The 22,407-nt window shown below is 44.7% G+C and overlaps 1 protein-coding gene across 1 annotated transcript in view; it reads left to right on the forward strand.

Moving 5' to 3' along the window:
• Window positions 1-21,610, forward strand: part of LOC117503925 (cadherin-related family member 5) — a 47,449-nt gene extending 25,839 nt beyond the window's left edge. Inside the window, exons 5-6 of the mRNA XM_034163222.1 lie at window positions 21,030-21,136; window positions 21,213-21,610. Of these exons, the coding sequence (XP_034019113.1) occupies window positions 21,030-21,136; window positions 21,213-21,449 (344 nt within the window). The 3' untranslated portion in view covers window positions 21,450-21,610. The remainder of the gene's footprint in view (window positions 1-21,029; window positions 21,137-21,212) is intronic.
• Window positions 21,611-22,407: the final 797 nt, after the last annotated feature.

Below are 22,407 nucleotides of genomic sequence, written 5' to 3' on the forward strand. Positions count from 1 at the left end.
GTTCAATATAACAGAGGTGGTCACCGACAAGATAAGTTTGCTGATGGATGAAAAGTTTGCTGGCTTGCAGACAACTCCGAATATCTCACGGGACTGATTCAAGAACATTCCATCCGCATTGGAGAGGCTCAGAACTGTATTTTGGCCACTGAAAACGAGGTGTCTGTGCTTCAGCGGACTGTGAAAGTCATGGAGGAACGTACTGATGACCTCGAAAACCACAGCAGGAGAGACAACTTACGGATCATCGGGCTTGAAGAAGGCATCGAGGGCAGACAACCGCTGCAATTCTTCAAATCATGGTACAGCTGGTGCAGTGACCAACAAATGACCCCAGCTGTGGTAATAAAGCTGCACAACTTCAGTGATAAACATAAGATTTTACAAGCAGCGAGAGAAAAAGAGCAGCAGCAACATGACGGGTGTGCGTTTTCCATCAAACCAGATTATTGTCTTAAAGCTGCACATCAGGAGTTTAATAAAGTCTGCGAGCTGCTGCTTCAGAAGGGGATCTGTTTCATGATGTGCTTCCCGGCCAACTTCTGTGTTAAACACAATGTCCAGGACCACTCATTTAAGACCCAACAGGACGTGAAGAAATTCATCTCTGGTCTTGGCTAATAACTGTCTCCTTTTTCTTCTTCTCCACAACAAGGATTAATTACAAACCCTTGCAATAATCTCAACATGAGATATGGTATATAACCTGCTCTTTCTATTTCAGGAGTTTGTTCATGTTCACAGACTTTACTTATGTGTGTGGCAGTAAAATAAGGCAGATGTTTGCAGTGTACCACTGAATGACAATGACAGACTGCTTTCTCTGTTCATATGGTATTATTGAAGCTGCTTTCTCTTTTTTATTGCCTTACCTGCTAAACTGTTGACCTTGCCAAATACATTTATATCGTGCTGTAGAGGGCTGGAGTATTGAAGCAGATTTTTATTTTTTTTTTAACATAAAATGCTTCGTGAGAGTGTTTTATTTTTCCTCTTCTTTCAGGAGATTAATTCTCCTCGGCTTCATGGTCCCATTATTCCTGTTGTTGCACCTTTTAGGATGCACAAGGTTGGGCTGCACAGCATCCCTGGGTCAGAGTTGCTGATATGTTCAACTTAATGTTATATATACAGTAGTGTTCAGAATAATAGTAGTGCTGTGTGACTAAAAAGATTAATCCAGGTTTTGAGTATATTTCTTATTGTTACATGGGAAACAAGGTACCAGTAGATTCAGTAGATTCTCACAAATCCAACAAGACCAAGCATTCATGATATGCACACTCTTAAGGCTATGAAATTGGGCTATTAGTAAAAAAAAAAGTAGAAAAGGGGGTGTTCACAATAATAGTAGTGTAGCATTCGGTCAGTGAGTTCGTCAATTTTGTGGAACAAACAGGTGTGAATCAGGTGTCCCCTATTTAAGGATGAAGCCAGCACCTGTTGAACATGCTTTTCTCTTTGAAAGCCTGAGGAAAATGGGACGTTCAAGACATTGTTCAGAAGAACAGTGTAGTTTGATTAAAAAGTTGATTGGAGAGGGGAACACGTATATGCAGGTGCAAAAAATTATAGGCTGTTCATCTACAATGATCTGTAATGCTTTACTTGGGTGATATTGCCATCATGGGGGTAAAGGAAATGAGTTTTTTTTTCTGGTGACCAGTTCTCCTTTACCTACAGAGGATAGAGCGGTGTCTTCTAGAAGTAGCTCTTCTCTTTTTGCAAAGGGTAGAACTACACATCTGCTATAAAACATTTAACAGGTAGGTGTTTGATTTTAAATTTTATAAGAGTTTATACCTGTTCAGCTTTGTTTACAGCGTTAACAGTCTAAACGTTATCGGACAAAAATTTATCGGAAGATAATTAGTCTGATAATGGTTGTCAAAGTTATCTGAAAAGATAATCCGATAATGAAAACTTTATCTTCGATAATTATTGGTTATCGGATTATCGGACGTGTGCCTGCCACTGGCTAGAAGATACTTTGTCTGCCTGGATACTTGCCTCAGACGTTTTGCAGATATTATTTTGCTCCTATGTCATAACTTTTTTGTTTTGCATGCCATGAGTAACATAGAAATTGTTATTCTTAACATTAAAGGGATAAACTACTTTCCTACCTAAAAAAGGAAAACTGCAAGATTAGCTGTCTTGAAGAGATCCATCTCTGAGATCTTGAACACCTTAAACTATAAAAAAGTTTGGTGGGTCAGATCAGATATTTATTTATTACTTGGCTCTCTTGTGGTGCTTGGAGGAGATTTTAACTGTGTGCCTGATCCTAGTGTGGATCAGTCCCCTCCTAAAGACAGGAGATCTCAGAAAAGCACCAAGTTACTAGATTTTTGACAGACATCAAGACATCAAACTTCTCCATGCATGGAGGATACTGAACTCTAAGGACGAGATTTTACATTTTTTTTCTCCACCTCAACAGTCATTTCTAGAATCAGGCTATTTCCTAGTTTCAAGGGGAATTTGGAAAGAATTACTGAATGTACAGTTGGAACTCCAGTCCTCTCAGATCACTGCCCTAATACTGTTACCTTCTGTCCTCCTTATAATAACCCATCTTGTAGACATTGGCGCCTAAATTCTCATCTCATGAGTAACCCCCATTTTAGAGATTTTATGACAAAAGAACTAGAATTTTTCTTTCAGTAAATACAACACCAGATGTTACCCTTCAACTTTATGGGAAACAGCCAAATGCTATTTAAGGGGATCTATTATATCTTATACCTCTGCAGAGGAAGAAAATGTTACTAAAAAACTATTAGAACCTGAGGAAAAGGTAAAATGTTTGGAAGAAGAATTTAAGTCTTACCCCACAAAACCACTTGGAAAACTTTTACAAGATGAGGAACATGATAAAACATGGGATATTTCTTTCTTTTGTTCCTTTTTTTGTTATGGTTTTAAATGCATTGTTAATTTCTTTGTAGTTCCTTTTTGTAGTGGTTGATTTTTGTCCTTTTGGTTGTTTATGTACGTCTTTTAATTGTTACAATGTTCAAAAATTCCAATAAAATTGTTATTGGAAAAAAAATTCTGTCATGGTTTAGTCCCCAAAGAAGGCAGGTTTGGACCCCAAATGCAGGTAGCCAAAAGACACAAGAAGATGATGCAAATATACAGTTATTTATTGAACTCCAGAATAATAGTGAACAATCAAATCCAAAGACATCCATAAACTATAAAAAACAGGACAGACTCCAATCTCAAACCCAGTGTGACTGAGATCAAAAAGCAAACTGAAGGATAATAAGGCAACTCAAGTGTTGTGAAAGTGTAGTGACACGGACCCCACAACAGGGGGCGCAAATGAACGGTCAATAGATGAGCCAAAAAATAACAATTTAATGTTGTGAAGGTACACAACGAACATACAGACAATCTCAGAATATGATTACAGTCAATCCAAAAAGGTGACGTGTGGACAGGCTCGAGGATAGAAGACCGTCTGTCCCTGAGAGAAGCCGGAACCACATGATTTCCGCCGCCACCGAACCTGGTGAATACTGGAGCCGCCAAGTCCCAGGTGATCACCGTCCCCGACTGTCGGATCTGGTACTGCTGGCGAAGAACAGAGACAGTCAAGTGTGGGTGTGTGTACACCCTGTAACAACAACGGTGGGAATGCCACCTCCACCTCTCACTCAATATTCTGTAGAGTACCGCAGTGATTCCTCAGAGGAAAAGAGTGCCGTCCTGCACTCACTCAGCTTCCACAGAAAAAGGAACTGGTACTCCTGCAAACACTCACAATATACAGATATATTTCAACACAAACGGCTGAGGATATTACCTCCAAAGAAGTACGATATCTCGGCAACGAGGTGGAGATTGACGTCTGGTCTTTATGGAGTGAGATGATGTAGAGTAGAGGGGTGACATCTGTCAAGAGATAATGAGTGACAGCTGTCACCCCCGGCTGTGTCCGTGGCGGCAGCGCCCTCTCCTGCCTGAAGCCCGCACTTCAGGCAGGGCGCCCACTGGTGGTGGGCCAGCAGTACCTCCTCTTCTGGCGGCCCACACAACATCAAGACTACTGTCAAAAAGGAAGACAGTGAGGATGAAAACAAAACTCTTCTGAAAGTCAAACTGCAAGTGGTTGAAAAGACTAACAAAGTGACAAACAAATGACTACAATCAACTGTCAAAAAGGACAGTGTGAATTACTTACTAACAGCTGACACAGGACATGTGGAGGAGAACCTGTGGATGAAACATCCAAAATGACCGGCAACTAACACACACAAGGGCGTGGCTTATAAAGCCAAAACCAAATTACATACAGCTGAGAATAATGACCGGAACAAAGGGCGCACGTGGAAGGAAACCAATGAGTGCATAAAAAACAATCTGCACAAACAGTCTGGAAAATAAAACCTGAACATGAATAAACTAACGTGGTAGAGAACAAAATCCAGTCACTGTAGAAGAAATAAGACATGAAAACCCCGGAAGACTTAAACACAAGATGCATGAGGGGGCGGGGCCCCTCGCATGACAGCTGTCAAATACCACTCGGCAGAGAACCAAGTGCAGCTACACCAGGAGCAACAAGATAAAGTTTAACCAACAAACGACCCACATCACAGACAAACATAAGAAAGCTCAGAACATGACAGGTGTTGCGCACAACTGGCTGAACACCATGGCAACCGTAAACAGTGGGAGAAAAGGAGACGGCAGGGCAGGAGTCTCACCACTCACTTGCACACATGCAGAGACAAAGAAGGAGGGGCTCCCAGAGGAGCGGCGCAACATATACACACACATTTACTCATACCTCCTCCACACAGACAAGACGTGCGTTCATCACACCTACACCAGCACACACAGAGAAAGGGGTACAAACAGAGGGACGGCAGACTCATGCACACTCACCCCTACTAAAGCCAGGCACCAGGAAACGCATGCATCCACATTCTCTCACACATGCACCGGCAAACACACGCATGCTCACACACATCCACATTCTCTCACACACGCACCCACAGACAATGAGAGGAAAAGCCTTAGAATGAAGTCCCAAAAACCAGTCCACAGGACCTGACCACAACAGAACCCCCCCCACCAAGAGCTGGCCCCTGACAGCTCAAAAAAACACCCCCCCCCAAACAACCAGACTAGAACAAAAGAAACCAGGGACAAAGGACAACCATGGGAGAACCAAACAAAGAACACAAAGCAAAACACAAACACAAAAACACACTCACCGGGCGGGAGGCGGGGGCCGGAAACAAGGAGGAAATGCCCTCCAACCAGTGTGTAAATGCCCGTAAACCTGACTGGACCAATACAGGAGAAGCCCCAAGGTCAACAAGCCAACCGCTGCAGAAGCCGGGAGCCAGTACTCGGCGGCTGGGAGCATTGGAGGCCGGGAGGGCCGGCTGAAGTTCCACGGCGAAGCAGGAGACCGAGTCCTCGGCCGGCAAGGTTCTATCACTGCAAACGGAGGATGGCTCATCGGCTGGCTGAAGGTCACGGCGGAGGCAACTGTGGAGCCGGGCGACCCTGCTGGGCCCACGGCGGAGACGACTGTGGAGCCGGGCGACCCTCCCGGGCCCACAGCAGAGATGACTGTGGAGCCGGGCGACCCTCCCGGGCCCACGGCAGAGATGACTGTGGAGCCAGGCGACCCTCCTGGGCCCACGGCAGAGGCAGGCTCAAAACCCAATAGATGGTCAGAGTTCCCCGTCGAGCCATCAGGACCACAGCGTCGGACCTCGGCTGCACTGAAATAACAACTACAGTTGTTAGTAGGATCCCCACCCACCCCGGAGTTCTGCAGGGGCTCACCAACTGTGCCTATGAAGGATTCCAGGATGGTGCCTTGAGAACCCTCCAGGCCATGGACAGGTTGTATGGTGGCACCTCAGAGTCTGTTTCATCTGTTGACCATGGTCTGAATGCCACCGTGAGATTCTCTTCAGCCACTGGCGGATGGCCAAGTGGCCCTGTGGGATCCACTTCAACCGCTGGCAGGGAGCCGAGCGGCGCTGTGGGATCCACTTTGACCACTTGAGGATCACTGAGTGGCACTGTGGCAACCCCATCAGCTGCTGACAGAGGACTGAATGGCACTGTGGCCTCCTCTTCAGCTGCTAGTGGAGGGCCGAGCAGCACTGAGTGGTCCTCATCAGCCACTGGTGGAGTATCACATAGAGATCTAGGATCTGCTTCGGCTGTGTGGCCGCCCGGTTTGCCTGTGGTCTTCTCTTGTGCAGGCCCTGAGGTCAACACCATCTGGGAGGCTGAATCCTTCGTGGTTGCTGACTGTGAACTGGTCAGGGGCGCAGGAAGCAACATAGATCCGGGGCAAGACCCCGATGAGCCGGGCTGAGGGGCAGCTGTCGGGGGAGTAGCCACTTGAAGGGTGTCACAAATTGCACAGAGTGTGGAAACAAAGAGAGTTATGGTGACCTGATCTGGCATGATGGAGGGGGACTGAAGTTTGGCCACAAGTCTGCGCAAAGTGGCTGTATCATGGAGTAAAGACACTAAATTCATTGACAGAATGTTCTGGGCAGCTGAAATCAGGGGCTGAAGGGAAGGAAAGGAGATACCTCCTGACAGGTCAGTGACTGCCGGTGTGGTGGCTTTGGCTTCTGGACGAACATCTCAGTTATCTTCGGATATGAGAGGCGGCCCGGATGGCACCAAAAGATCTGCTACCGCCACAGACCTGACAGATATAGATAGATAGATAGATACTTTATTGATCCCAGAGGGAAATTCAAGGATATATTATATATTATATATATAATATAATATATTACAACCTTCACCTTCCCAGCCCACAGTCTTGGCATGGCCCTTTCTCCTCTTCTGTGGGGTTTTGCCCGGGTTGCAGGCAGTAGAGGCAGTCACAATGGGAGGTGGCTTGGAGGTGGGCTGGGCTGCTAACGTGTGCCTAATGAAACCCTCTGGAGGGTCCTGGGGGGTGTGGCCACCAACCTGATGGGAGAGTGGCACCCGGGGTTCCTGTCTCCATGACTGAAAAAGGTCACAGGATCACGTGCCCACTCCGGGGGTGTCGTACATTCCAAGAGACTTTGTGATGCTGACAGCTCTGGAAAAATGGCTACTGCCCATGGGTGGGCACTGACAACGGTCTGAGCAGTCACGACATATCTCTTTTTCTGTTTCTTATTCTTAATTCCTTGGAAGGAATTAAAACATAAATTGAACTGTTCACAGAACCTCCTGGACACAGGGAAGGCAGGTAAGTTACCTGCGGGGTCCATGTTTTGGCCGGTCATTTCTGTCATGGTTTAGTCCCCAAAGAAGGCAGCTTTGGACCCCAAATGCAGGTAGCCAAAAGACACAAGAGATGATGGCAAATATACAGTTATTTATTGAACTCCAGCATAATAGTGAACATCAAATCCAAAACACATCCAAAAACTAGAAAAAACAGGACAGACAGGATGAAAACAAAACTCTTCTGAAAGTCAAACTGCAAGTGGTTGAAAAGACTAACAAAGTGACAAACAAATGACTACAATCAACTGTCAAAAAGGACAGTGTGAATTACTTACTAACAGCTGACACAGGATGTGTGGAGGAGAACCTGTGGATGAAACATCTAAAATGACCGGCAACTAACACACACAAGGGTGTTGCTTATAAATCCAAAACCAAATTACATACAGCTGAGAATAATGACCGGAACAAAGGGCGCACGTGGAAGGAAACCAATGAGTGCATAAAAAACAATCTACACAAACAGTCTGGGAAAATAAAACCTGAACATGAATAAACTAACATGGTAGAGAACAAAATCCAGTCACTGTAAGAAGAAATAAGACATGAAAACCCCAGAAGACTTAAACACACATGGCAACCATAAACAGTGGGAGAAAAGGAGACGGCAGGGCAGGAGTCTCACCACTCACTTGCACACATGCAGAGACAAAGAAGGAGGGGCTCCCGGAGGAGCGGCGCAACATATACACACACATTTACTCATGCCTCCACCACACAGACGGGACGCGCGTTCATCACACCTACACCAGCACACACAGAGAAAGGGGTACAAACAGAGGGACGGCAGACCCATGCACACTCGCACCTACTAAAGCCAGGCACCAGGAAACGCACGTATCCACATTCTCTCACACATGCACCAGGAAACACACGCGTGCTCACACACATCCACATTCTCTCACACACGCACCCACAGACAACGAGAGGAAAAGCCTTAGAATGAAGTCCCAAAAACCAGCCCACAGGACCTGACCACAACAAATTCATTCTATTAGTAATGGAACAGGCCCACTGAATGGCGTGATGGATGACCACTGACTGTGACTGGACGCCTACTTGGACTTCCCATCAAATGCATCTTCTTTCATTGTGTTGTGTTCTGTTTTGTAAAACCTGTAACTATTAGAATGGTCTAAGCAGAGGGTCACCCCTCTGAGTCTGGTCTGCTTGAGGTTTCTTCCCCAAATCATCACAAGTTTTTCTTAACACTGTTGCCTGTGTACTTGCTCTAAAGGTTGGTAAGGTTAGACCTTACTTATGTGAAGTGCCTTGAGACAACTTTGTTGTGATTTGGTGATATATAAACTAAATAAACTAATAAAAAAAAAATAAAATAAACTGAATTGAGAGTATAACAGCACAATGCTATTACAGTGGTCCCTCGCTATATCGCGGTTCACCTTTCGCGGTCTCGCTGTTTCGCAGATTTTTTTAGTGCAATTTTGCATGCTTCTTCTTTTTTTAACTGTCTGCTGTGCTTAGTTGCAGCCAAAATCTGGCAACAGGTCCAGAGACTACACTCGCTGTTTTGATGCAGCGCTCCAGCAGCGAAGAAAAAGCATGTGCATTGTGTTCTGCGTGTGTCTGTTTATAAGAATCTTCTCGCTCAGAAGAAAAAAAGAGCGCCAACAACTACCCATATCACTCGGAAAAAGACACCTGCACCGAGGTGGAAAAACACGCTGCGGAGTGGTGCCACGATGAAGGCGCGATCAGAGGAATACTGGTCAGTCACTATTAATAATTTCTTATGTGTCCAACCTTGTAGGTTGATCGTTAAAATTAAATTTGTTAGTTCTAAAAGTCATCGTAATTATTTATAGGAAAACGTTCTATTTTTATTGCTCAAACAAATGTTTGGGCCTGAAAACAAGTTTTGATCTTTGGTTTCATTCTATAATACTGGTCTTATTTTTCTACTAAGGTTTGAACTTTGAGAGTGTTTACACAGGAGAGAAAAGTGAAAAAATGTGTGTAGTGAGGGGTTTTACAGCCTTAAAACATCTATAATAATTGTAAAAAAATAACGCTGCTACTTCACGGAATTCACCTATCGCGGGCTATTTTTAGAACGTAACTCCCTCAATAAACGAGGGACCACTGTATTCCATTGTCTGGGGAGATCCCTGCTGTAGTCACACATATCGTGTGTGGCCGAGAATTTCAGGAAGGTCCTGAAGGAAGCCTCCAAAGACTGTGATAGCATTTCAACATAATACTGTGGAGTGATGCAGTGATACATGTGACCAGTGGACCTGCTCAGTCCTCCAAGACACAAAGTATCAATGACTAATGAGAGAGAACATTAACCCAGCCAATTCAGTTCAAGTTATTTTATTTATACAGTGCTGAATCGTAACAACGTGGCCTCAAGGTGCTTCACATAAATAAGGTCTAACCTTACAACCCATAGAGCAAGAACACAAGTGACAGTGGTAAAGAAATTGAAGAAAAAACCTCATGCAGACCAGACTCAGTGGGGTGACCCACTGCTTAGACCATTCTAACAGTTGCAAGGTTTTTTACAAAATTAACAAGAATTTCCCGACGAACAGAAAACAAAAACAGAAGAGCAACAAAAACAGAGTCCTTAAGTTAAATAAATAAAAAAAAGCACTCCACTGTGGGTCTTTAGGTGGCTGAATAAGCATCCAATTCTATTTAACCTAAGCCTAACATTGATTTCAATTTTCAATTTATTTTCATTTTATATAGTGCCAAATCACAACAGAGTTGCCTCAAGGCACTTCACACAACTAAGGTCTAACCTTACCAATCCCCAGAGCAACAGTGGTAAGAAAAAACTCCCTCTGAGGAAGAAACCTCAAACAGACCAGACTCAAAGGGGTGACCCTCTGCTTGGGTCATGCTACAGACATAAATTACAGAACAATTCAAAAACGAATATACAGGAAATGCTGTTGGTGCACAGGACAGGAGGGTTTCCAGCACAAATACCACATCCATCTCTGGATGGAGCTGCACCTTAAACAGAGAGAAAAAAACAGAATCAAGCATCAGAAAGGCCAAGTGATCGCCGGCCACTAGCTCTGAGCTTCACTAAAAGACCCAGAATTTAGGTAGTTGAGGCTAATAAAATGAATTAAAAGAGTGAAAATGTAGAACTATACTATGCCAGTATACTACTAGCTATACGAAAGGGAAAATAAGTGTGTCTTAAGTCTGGACTTGAAAGTCTCCACAGAATCTGACTGTTTTATTGACGCAGGGAGATCATTCCACAGAACAGGGGCACGATAAGAGAAAGCTCTGTGACCTGCAGACTTCTTATTCACCTTAGGGACACAAAGTAGTCCTGCATCCTGAAAACGCAAAGCCCAGGCTGGTACGTAAGGTTGAATTAGGTCACCTAGGTAGGGAGGTGCCAGTCCATGAACAATTTTATAGACTAGTACAGGGGTGGCCAAGTTCAGTCCTCAAGAGCCACCTTCCTGACACTCTTAGTTGTCTCCCTGCTCCAACACACCTGAATCCAATGAAAGACTCGTTAGCAGACTTTTAATGAGTGTTATGTGTCGGACGCAGCTCGGAGAACCGACCAGCGTTTGAAGGACCCAGTATGAAATAAGCAGAGCACGGTACAAAGGCTAACTGAATTTAATACATAACAGTGATACATAAAAAACAAAGTGCGGTCTGGCGTGGTGCGCTCCCAGCAGCGCTAACGGTCCGGAGCCAGAAGCTGTTCGGACCCAAGGACCCCGCCGACACCCCCCAGGTGGCCGCAACAAACCGAGTCTGTGAAAGAAGGAACCATTATGTGAGTCCACACTCTACACACAGAGAGAACACTTAAAGGTGTACAAACAGCAAACACTTCCTGGCTTGATTACTAATCAACTTCCCAACCTGCAGGCATGGAACATCCAGTTCACAAAACTCCACTGCAGTGGAAGCCGATACATGACTAACATACAGCTCAATATAAAAAGGTGTGAGGGACACCACATTTACTGACTGTATAAATGTTAGTCACAAAATCTAACGTACCTCAGGAAGTGTGCTGACGAGCGTGAGACCTCACCCCCTCCTCTTTCACAGACCGTGCATCAAACCTGGACGTTCTCTGCATCCACTGATGATGAGATGGCTCCCGAGACGACGATCTCACCCGTCTGGTCACAAGGTCGAGTCTCTGGCAAATACACACTGTGCACTCCAGTCTTAAATGCCACCATGTTCCAATCCATGCAGATGCACCACAGCTGTGAGTCCTGATGAGCCGCAGGTGATCAGCCTCAGGTGATCAGGGTGAGGTCCTGATAAACTCAGCAACACAGCCACTCAGTTCCAAATGCAAGCCACCTGGAAGGAAAAACAAAAGACAGAAACAAAAAGGCAGCCAGGCCCCCCAGCCATACAACAATGAGCCTTTCATTGGATTCAGGTGTGTTGGAGCAGGGAGACAACTAAGAGTGTCAGGAAGGTGGCTCTCGAGGACCGAACTTGGCCACCCCTGGACTAGTAGCAGAACTGTAAAATCTGATCTCACTGGGACAGGAAGCCAGAAGAGATGCCAAAATGGGTGTAATGTGGTCGAACTTTCTGCTGTGTCAAAAGTCTGGCAGCAGCAATTTGAACCAATTGGAGACCCCTAATGCTAGTTTGCAGTAAACCACAAAATAAAACATTGTAGTAGTCCAATGTAGAAAAGATAAACGCATGGATCAAGGTCTCAGCATCAGCCATAGACAGGATGGGATGAATCTTCACTATATTTCGCAGGTGGAAGAAAGCAGTCCTCGTAATATTTCTAATGTGGAGCTCAAAGGACAACGTAGGATCAAAAATTACCCCAAGGTTCCTCACTTTGTCCATCTGATGTATGACACACGAGCCTAGGCTGAGCGTTAACTGGTCAAACTGATGCCGATGTCTCACTGGGCCAAGAACCATCATTTCAGTCTTATCAGAGTTTAAAAGTAGGAAGTTTTTAGACATCCAACTTCTCACTGCTGCAAGGCAATCTTCTAAGGATTTTATGTGGATGAGATGACCAGCAGTTATCGGCAGGTATAACTGAGTATCATCAGCATAGCAGTGAAAGGTAATCCCAAAGCACCGCAATATGTGCCCAAGGGGGGCTATATAAAGGGAGAAAAGCAGAGGGCCTAAGGTTAGAGGTAGTGTTACTATACAGAACACAGTGAGAACGACCGGTCAAGTATGATGTCAACCATGCAAGGGCACTCCAAGTAATCCCAAAATGATTTTCCAGCCTATCAAGTAGAATATGATGATCCGCAGTATCAAATGCAGCGCTGAGATCTAACAGCAACAGAACCGTAGTGGTGTTCAAATCCATTGCAAGCAGAAGATCATTCACCACTTTAGTGAGAGCCGTCTCTGTGGAATGATATTTTCTAAAAGCAGACTGCAGTGGCTCAAAGAGATTATTCTCAGTAAGATAGTCTACGAGCTGTCTTGAAACCACTTTTTCCAGACTTTTAGAGCAAAATGATAGATTTGATATTGGCCGATAGTTTTTCAATACACTAGGGTCAAGATTAGGTTTCTTAAGTAATGGTTTAATCACTGCAGATTTGAAACCTTTAGGAACAGATTCAGAAGTTAAAGAAAGATTAATAATTTCCAGCACAGCTGGCCCAAGAGTGGACCACAGGTCCTTAAACAGTTTTGTTGGTATAGGATCAAATAAACAGGTTGTCCTTTTTGTTGACATAATGAGTTTTGTCAGCATGCCTAATGAGATACTATCAAATTCTGTAAATCTAGGTAATACCTCAGTAATGGCGTCCACCTCAATAGCAGGGTGTCGTGGCTGGGTTAAGGCATGCTGGGATATGTTTAACCTAATGTCTTCTATTTTCTTCTCAAAGTAATCCAGGAAATCTTGTGCTGTTAAAGGAGAGTGAACTACAGGTGGTTGTCCATGAATAAGTGTTGCCACCGTGTCGAACAAGAACTTTGAGTTATGCTTGTTTTTGTTGATCAAATCAGAGTAGTAAATCCGCTTTGTAGCCAGTAATGCATGCTTATAGTCTAAGATAGCATCACGCCACACAAGGTGGAATACTTCTAATTTTGAACGGCACCATTTCCATTCTAGACCTCTTACCTTATGCTTGAGGTCACACAGGTAATCACTGAACCAAGGTGACTGTGATTTGGGGGAGTGTGGTTTTAACACAGGTGGTGCAATCATGTTGAGTGTAGTTTTGAGCACTGAGTTTAAACTATCCACAAGACTGTCTACTGATTAGGTATTTGCCAAATGTAAAGCTAAGACATCAGGCAGTCTAGCTTCAAGTTCAGTTGTAGTTGAGGAGTTGATGCATTGCCGTAGTGATAAATAAGGTTGTTGTTCCACAAAACACAGCAACGAAACTGTCAGCTTAATAAGTGAGTGATCAGAGACCACTGATGTAAGAGGCATGATGTCAATATTTGTGACAGCAATACCACGTGCGAGAACCAAATCCAGGGTATTTCCACTAATGTGCGTCGAGTCCTGAATGCACTGCCGAAATCCTAATGCATCCACAATTTCCATAAATGATTTGCAGAAGGGATCAGAAAGCTTATTTATATGAACATTAAAGTCACCAATGATCAGAATGTTATCTGCACTAGTTGACAAGTTAGAGGTTGTTGGGTATTTTCGCCTCCAAACATTCTTAAAACCTTGATAAGACAAACAGAGTCAAGAAACACCAGTGAGACAGAAAGTCAAATTTATCTCGCGTGGAGTGCAGTCAGGCTGTACACCAAGGCTACACTAAAGTCTGGCCTGCGCTCCCGCTCTTTTATTAGAGAAGCCCTCACCACATCATAAAACTTGTCCTAAGGGTGGGGGGGACGACGCAAGACAAGTTTCTTCCCGTAACATAAACACACCGTTTTCATGAGAAAGAAGACAAAGGTACAAATGTTTAACAGTGATAACATATATACAAAATCTTTAACAGAGGTGACTGCACCAACTTCATCTAAGGATTCAGAATATGGGCCAGGAGGCCTATATACAATGACAAAGTAATACAGCTGATTTTTATTCTTCTGACCTTGGCAATGCGTAATATCCTGAGCAAAGCGGAGAATCAGATGCTCATACGAGTTATATTTGTGACCCCCAACAGCTAATAAGCTAAACCTAGATTTATAAATAAGAGCAACACCCCCACCTTGTTTTGCATCACGTGGGACATGACTAAATGTATATGCTGGTGGGCAGGCCTCATTTAAGGGGAGGACAGCTGTAGGTTTAAGCCAGGTTTCACATAACCCAATCATATCTAAGTGATGATCAATAATTCGATCATCAACCAACAATGATTTTGAGGATAGTGATCTTATGTTAATGAGACCCAGACTAAGGACCTCAGTGGGGTTGACAGTTGGACTGTTTGGGTTTAGGGGAGGTTCCAGTGTAGCATATATAAGATGCCTAGAAGTAGGTTTAGGTTTGAGACATTCCACATGAGCTGTAGGTAGCAGACATGAAATCTTTGATATTGCTGGAACAACCACTGGGCCATCCTCAATTTCAACATCATCCAATGTAGTAATGTGTATTAAGTTTGGAAAGCATATCCCTCTATGATTTTTATGGACACATCTTCGGAAGCAGGCCACAGACTCAACCTGTTGAATTTCCCTCCCTGGCAGATAAACTGCACTATCACCATCGTGGATTTTCTGCACTAATTTCCCCACTAAGCTAATGGATTCCACACCCACATTTGTCATAAGCCTTGCAGGGTCTCTAATCACTTGCTCTGTGGCCTGCTGTAAATTCCTAATGTTACCCTCCCTGTAGCGCTCTATCTGTGTTCGCAGACATGATGGCGGTGCCTTCCCCAGTAGGGTGGAGACTGTCCAGCTTCAGTAAGCCACGGCGACCCCAGAATGAAGGCCAGTTATCAATAAAGCTAAAGCCTTGCTGTCTATAAAATTGTGCCAGCCACCTATTTAACAATGTCCGCCTGCTAAACTCCTCATCATTACCCCAGGAAGGGTAATCCAACCACAAACTAAGACCTAACTTTATTGTAGTCCTTAAATTGAACATAAACCTGAACACAAGCCCTAATTCACCCGGGTGCCAAAATCCAATCCCTCATCCACGTCGTGACATCTGCATAATGGATCAGTAGGGATACGGTGGGGAAGGTGTGTGCCCCGTGGCCACTGTGGTAACCATGAAGGTCCACGAGGAATCCTGAACATGAGACTTCTCATGGTCTTCAATGGTGGATCAGGTGGAGGAGGTGATGGCTTGCAACCCAACAGCTGTGAAGGTGGATGAAGCTGAGTAGGTCCTCAGACACTGATTGTCTGGAATTTGCTAGCTATCAGAACAGAATAATGATCTGTCAAGGACCATGTGTTTGTCAGCAGGCAATGACATTCCCACGTTAAACAAACCTGCACACATACATCTCTAGATCGACCTCACCTCCGCATCCATCCATCCTGTCTGGGATTCAATCAAGAGACATTCTTCCTCACCTTCTTCTTTGTCTTTCGGCTGTTCCCGTTAGGGGTCGCCACAGCAGATCAATCGTTTCCATCTCACCCTGTCCTCTGTATCTTCCTCTGTCACTCCAACCACCTGTATGTCCTCTCTCAGCACCTCCATGAACCTCCTCTTTGGTCTCCCTCTTCTCCTCCTGCCTGGTGGCTCCATCCTCAGCATCCTTCTCCCTATATACACTGGGTCCCTCCTCTGCACATGTCCAAACCATCTCAATCTCGCCTCTCTGACTTTGTCTCCAAACCGTCCCACCTGAGCTGTCCCTCTGATATGTTCATTCCTAATCTTGTCCATTCTTGTCACTCCCAAAGAGAATCTCAACATCTTCAGCTCTGCCACCTCCAGCTCTGCCTCCTGTCTTTTTGTTAGTGCCACTGTCTCTAAACCATACAACATAGCTGGTCTCACTACTGTTTTGTAAACTTTCCCCTTCACCCTTGCTGATATTCTTCGGTCACAAATCACTCCTGCCACCTTTCTCCACCCACTCCACCCTGCCTGCACTCTCTTCTTCACCTCTCTACCACACTCTCCATTACTTTGAACAGTTGACCCCAAATATTTAAACTCATCTACTTTCACCACTTCTACTCCTTGTAACTGCACTATTCCACTGGGCTCCCTCTCATTCACACACATGTACTCAGTCTTGCTTCTACTGACTTTCATTCCCCTTCTCTCCAAAGCATATCTCCACTTCTCCAGACTAGACTCAACTTGCTCTCTACTCTCGCTACAGATCACAATGTCATCTGCAAACATCATAGTCCATGGGGACTCCTGTCTGATCTCATCCGTCAACCTGTCCATCACCACTGCAAACAAGAAAGGACTCAGAGCTGATCCTTGGTGTAATCCCACCTCCACCTTGAATGAGTCTGTCATTCCGACTGCGCATCTCACCGCTGTCACACTATTCTTGTACATGTCCTGCACTACCCTAACATACTTCTCTGCCACTCCAGACTTCCTCATACAATACCACAACTCTTCTCTTGGCACCCTATCATAAGCTTTTTCTAAGTCCACAAACACACAATGTAACTCTTTCTGTCCTTCTCTGTACTTTTCCAACAGTATTCTCAGAGCAAACATTGCATCTGTAGTGCTCTTTCTTGGCATGAAACCATATTGCTGCTCACAGATCTTCACCTGTTTTCTAAGCCTAGCTTCTACTACTCTTTCCCATAACTTCATGCTGTGGCTGATCAGCTTTATGCCTCTGTAGTTACTGCAGCTCTGCACATCACCCTTGTTCTTGAAAATAGGAACCAGCACACTTCGTCTCCACTCCTCAGGCTTGCTCTCACTTTCCAAGATTTTATTAAACAATCTGGTTAGAAACTCTACTGCCATCTCTCCTAGACATTTCCATGCCTCAACTGGAATGTCATCTGGACCGACTGCCTTTCCACTCTTCATCCTCTTCATAGCAGCCCTCACTTCTTCCTTGCTAATCTCTTGTACTTCCTGATTTACTCTCACCACATCATCCAGCCTTTTCTCTCGCTCATTTTCTTTATTCATCAACTCTGCAAAATATTCCCTCCACCTTCTCAGCACACACTCCTCACTTGTCAGCACATTACCATGTGCATCTTTTACCACCCTAACCTGCTGCAAATCCTTTCCAGCTCTGTCCATTTGTCTGGCCAATCGGTACAAGTCCTTTTCTCCTTCCTTACTATTCAACTTCTTGTACAGCTCGCAATATGCCTTTTCCTTTGCTTTTGCCACTTCTCTTTTCCCCTTAAGCCGCATCTCCTTGTACTCCTGTCTACTTTCTTCATCTCTCCGACTATCCCAAAACTTTTTCGCCAACCTCTTTCTCCTTATGCTTTCCTGGACCTCTTCATTCCATCACCAAGTCTCCTTGTCTTCCTTCCACTGTCCAGATGTCATACCCAGTACTGTCCTGTCCTAGTTGTCTCCCTCACCACATCTGCAGTACTTTTCCATTTGTCCAAAATTGCTTCCCCTCCAACCAGTGCTTCTCTCACCTGCTCGCTAAATTTCACACAACAGTCTTCCTCCTTCAGCTTCCACCATCTGATCCTTTGTTGAGCTCTCACTCTCTTCTTCTTCTTTATCTCTAAAGTCATCCTACAAACAACCATCCTGTGCTGTCTAGTGACACTTTCTCCTGCTTCTACCTTACAGTCTGTGATTTCTTTTAGCTTGCATCTCCTATAAAGAATGTAGTCCACCTGTGTGCACCTTCCTCCACTCTTATATGTTACCCTGTGCTCCTCCCTTTTCTTAAAGTAGGTATTCACCACAGCCATTTCCATCCTTTTTGCAAAATTACTTCCTCATCACCTCTGTTCCCTTCACCAACATGCCCATTGAAGTCTGCTCCTATCACCACTCTTTCATGCTTGGGCACACTCTCCACCACCTCATCTAACACACTCCAGAAATCTTCTTTCTCCTTCATCTCACAACCAACCTGTGGGGCATATGCACTGATGATATTCATCATCACCCCTTCAATTTCCAACTTCACACTCATCACCCTGTCAGACACTCGCTTAACCTCCAACACACTTTTACCATACTCTTCCTTTAAAATGACCCCAACACCATTTCTCTTCCTGTCCTCACCATGGTACAACAACTTGTACCCACCGCCGATGCTCCTGCTCTTACTTCCCTTCCACTTGGTCTCTTGCACACACAATGTCTACCTTTCTCCTCTCCATCATATCAACCAGCTCTCTCCCTTTACCAGTCATACTACCAACATTCAAAGTCCCCACTCTCATTTCCACCCTTCTAGTTTTCTTCTTCTCCCACTGTTCGTGGCAACGTTTTCCTCCTCCTCTTCGTTGTCTTCGCCCAGCAGTAGCCCAATTTCCACCGGCACCCTGTTGGGCAATAGCACCGGTGGCGGACGTTGTTAACCCGGGCTGCGATCGATCCGGTATGGGAATTCGATTCTGAGTCTGCATAGTTCGGTTGGCTTGTTTTACGCCGGATGCCCTTCCTGACGCAACCCTCCTCATTTATCCGGGCTTGGGACCGGCACTCAGAATGTACTGGCTGCACACCCCATGTGGCTGAGTTACATTCTTCCTCACCACTGAGGGATTACCATGACAACAAATTCACCATAACTTTAACATAACCCTAACCTCAATGAAAGTCAAGTTAAACCAAGTATGGGATCATGCACTGGTACCTTGCCTTCAGTGCATCCACCACACCACAGAACCACAGAGTCCTGGATGGTAACCATCCACTCCAAAGTAACCACCAATCTGCTGCAGGTGAAATATGGGCATGTCCTTGCCTTTCTCCAGCTGCTGGGACCCTTGACACAAAGGCATCTGCATGCTGGATCATGTCCAGAGAAACATACCACATGAACAGAATGTCAAAGCTGATGCTGAGCTCACAATGTAAGTGAGACTCCATACCTGGTATGGATTTGCTGATCATGTGGATGGGTCATACCTTCATTGGACTGTGAGAGAAGCAGGGAGACTGCAGAGGCCTGGGGCCTGCTGTAGACATGTTGAGAACTCTGGTGGATTTTCTGATAAACAGAACTGTCAAATGACTGATGATTCCAGTTGAGTTCCACCTTGCAGGTCCATGGTCTTCCATGTGATTGTTTGTGCAGGTGGTGGGTTGTTACTAGAGTCAGTAAGTATGGTTTATGTTTGTTTAGTGTTGTCATCTCTGTCTTTTGATCTTTGACAATGCTTTGTTGTGATTTGATTTGTTTTGTTTGTAATTTGGTATTGATAGTTTGACCAAAGCAGATGGTCACCCCACTGAGACTGGTCTGCTTGAAGTTTATTCCTAAAGTAAAAAAAGAAATAAACAAACAAAAAAAAACCTTGAAGAACAATGTCTCTGGCGTATCCCCCAACCTGCTCAGAGAAAACTAAACCCCAGAGTGATTTTAACGTTAATCCCTCAGAAGATCAAATTGATGCCACTGTGGCTGACTTAGAAACTCATTTATCTAAAGAGGCTCAAAGAGCTTTTTCTGTCTGATTGTAAAATGTATGAATTTGGAAATAAGTCGAGCAAATATCTAGTAAATTTAGTGAAAGTTAAATCTGGCACTTAGGCTTTCCCAGACAGGAAGGATAAACTCGGTAAAACAAACTAACAACAAAGATTTTAACAATTCATTTGTGGAATTCTGTGAATGTTTGTATGACTCTAAGCTCAACTGTCATTCTGACTTGTTGATGCCTAAATTCCTTTTGACTCTTCCAACTTGTGCAAAGAGACCTGCTGAATAAACGTGAGGAAGCTACAGGTTATTAATACTTTACAAAACAAGGCCCCGGGGCCAGACAGCCGAATTTTATAAAAGTCTTTGGGATCTGCAGGTCATCCTGCTGCTTTAACTCCAACAGGATGATGGACACAAACATCTCCTTAATTCAGAAGAAAGGTAAAACTGTGCAGGGCTGTGCTTCTTACAGATTGACTGCCCTGCTCAATGTAGGCCGAAAATTACTACCTTAAGTATTTGCTAGGAGACTTGATGGCGTATCATCTCCCTGATATCATCTCTGTAGACCAGGCTGGCTTCATAAGTGGAGGTAACACTTGTAGACCTCATACAGCCATGTTTAAAGTCCAGGATCAAATCTCTGGTGATCTCTTTGGATGCAGAGAAGGCTTTTGACAGAAGTGAGTGGACTTATCAACTGGAGGTCCTTTCTGAATTCAGTTTGGGTGACAACTTCATTAAGTGGATGCTCTTCTCTATGCCTCAGTTAACACAAATGGTTTGAGGTCCCCAACTTTCACTGTGAGGCACGGCTGCATGCAGGGCTGTCCAATCTCTTCTCTTCTATTTGCCCTCATGAGCTCTTGGCTAATATTTTTAGGAAGGATCCGTTCGTGTCGGGCATAGACACTGGTCCTATATACCATAATATTTCATTGTATTGTGATGATGTCCTACTGTTTCTTAGTAATCAAGACTTCTGTTACCAAAGCTCTTGAAATAATTAGTTACTTTCAACATTTCTCTGGGTATAAGACTAATTACTCTAAGTCAGAACACTCTTCATGGCATTTGTCCTGCCCCTGAGGGAGGGTGAGAGGAGTCCTACACCAGGTGGTACTGCTGCTGAAACCCTTTCCATACTGTCATGAAACATGAGCCAGATGTTTGGGTTCTGCATGACGGATTACTTTGAATTGTTGTGTGATGTCTAGGACCAGGACAAGCTAACGGACCAAGTTTGTTTGACAGGTGCTGATGGTGGCCGCTTTGTGATTGACTACCAAACAGGAGAAATCACGTTAACTCGGCGTGTGGACAGGAGACACCTGATGTCCTCGTTCAGACTGAGTGTTATGGTAAGTTTGATGTATGCTGAACCTCCACTCCAGTCCACTTGCCAGAATCCAAATGGTGTCTTTGTGCGACTCACAGGTGTCTCAGATCGATGATCCCATGAAGTACAGCGTGGCCATGGTACTGGTGCGAGTGCTCAGTGAGAACCGCTTCCCACCCATCTTCAACAGGACCACGTACAAGGGCTTCATCATCCAGAGTTCCAGCCCTGCCACCATTGTGTCCACCTACGGAAACGAAGTGCTGCTGATCCAGGCCACAGATCAGGATTTCACAGACGTAAGACTACGTTCACATCTGCCTCCACCTATCTGAGCTACTGGATAACAAAAACGCTCATGTGATCACATGCAGGGCATCAATCCACAAATACGTTACTTCCTCCACCCTCCATCGGCGAGCAATCAGCTTTACCACATCAGCCAGGAGGGCGTCCTCATCGCCAAGACTGACCTCCTACAGCCCTTTGACCGGCATGTTCTGCAGGTTGGAACCCAATCTTCTGCAACTCTCATGTTGTTGTTGTTGTTCATTCGGCTGCTCCTGGTGTTTGTTCGGCGTCGCCACAGCGGATACAGCCAGATCCGCATTGGTAATTGGCACAAGACCGGCTGCCTTCTGCAACTCTCATCTGTTATCTAATTCCTTGCTAACCCTGAAGACACAAAATCTCAAACATGGGGGGAGCAGATGTTTGTTAATGAATTTATTTAGGTTTTAAGAGGCCGTCACTGGCTCAAGGAGGCTCTGATTCAGGGTTACTGACTGAACAGTCAACTGACTGAGCCTCATATCTCACAGTTCTACACCATGCACTCAAACCCACGTTAGTTTGAGAAAAAAAAATTAATTTGTATTAAGTCTGAAAGGTGAAACCAGAACATTAACAGTGTTATGTTACAACATGCTACACTGCTTCCTGTCTTACTGGGTGACTTCAGGTGATGATTGATGTCTTTGGTACCAGGTCTCTCTGGAGGATCCTTGGGTACCACTGGAGTGACTTTGTGTCAAACGGTTACTAAGACTAGGTTGATGAGGATCATTTGTATTGTGAGGGCGCGACAGCTTTGAGATTATGTCCATGTGGTGTGTTTTCTGGACACGATCCAGCAAACAGGTGACTCAGTGTTGAGGACCCCAGTGACTGGAGAAGGTCAAGGACTCGCCCACGTGTCACCCAGCTGCAGACTTGATGTCTACACGGCATGTTTCTAAGATTAATGTGCGCACTTCAGCAGCGCTTATAACAATAATATGCAGTGGTGGGCAC

Source organism: Thalassophryne amazonica, chromosome 22 (genome assembly GCF_902500255.1).
Source record: "Thalassophryne amazonica chromosome 22, fThaAma1.1, whole genome shotgun sequence".
Taxonomy (NCBI): Eukaryota; Metazoa; Chordata; class Actinopteri; order Batrachoidiformes; family Batrachoididae; genus Thalassophryne; species Thalassophryne amazonica.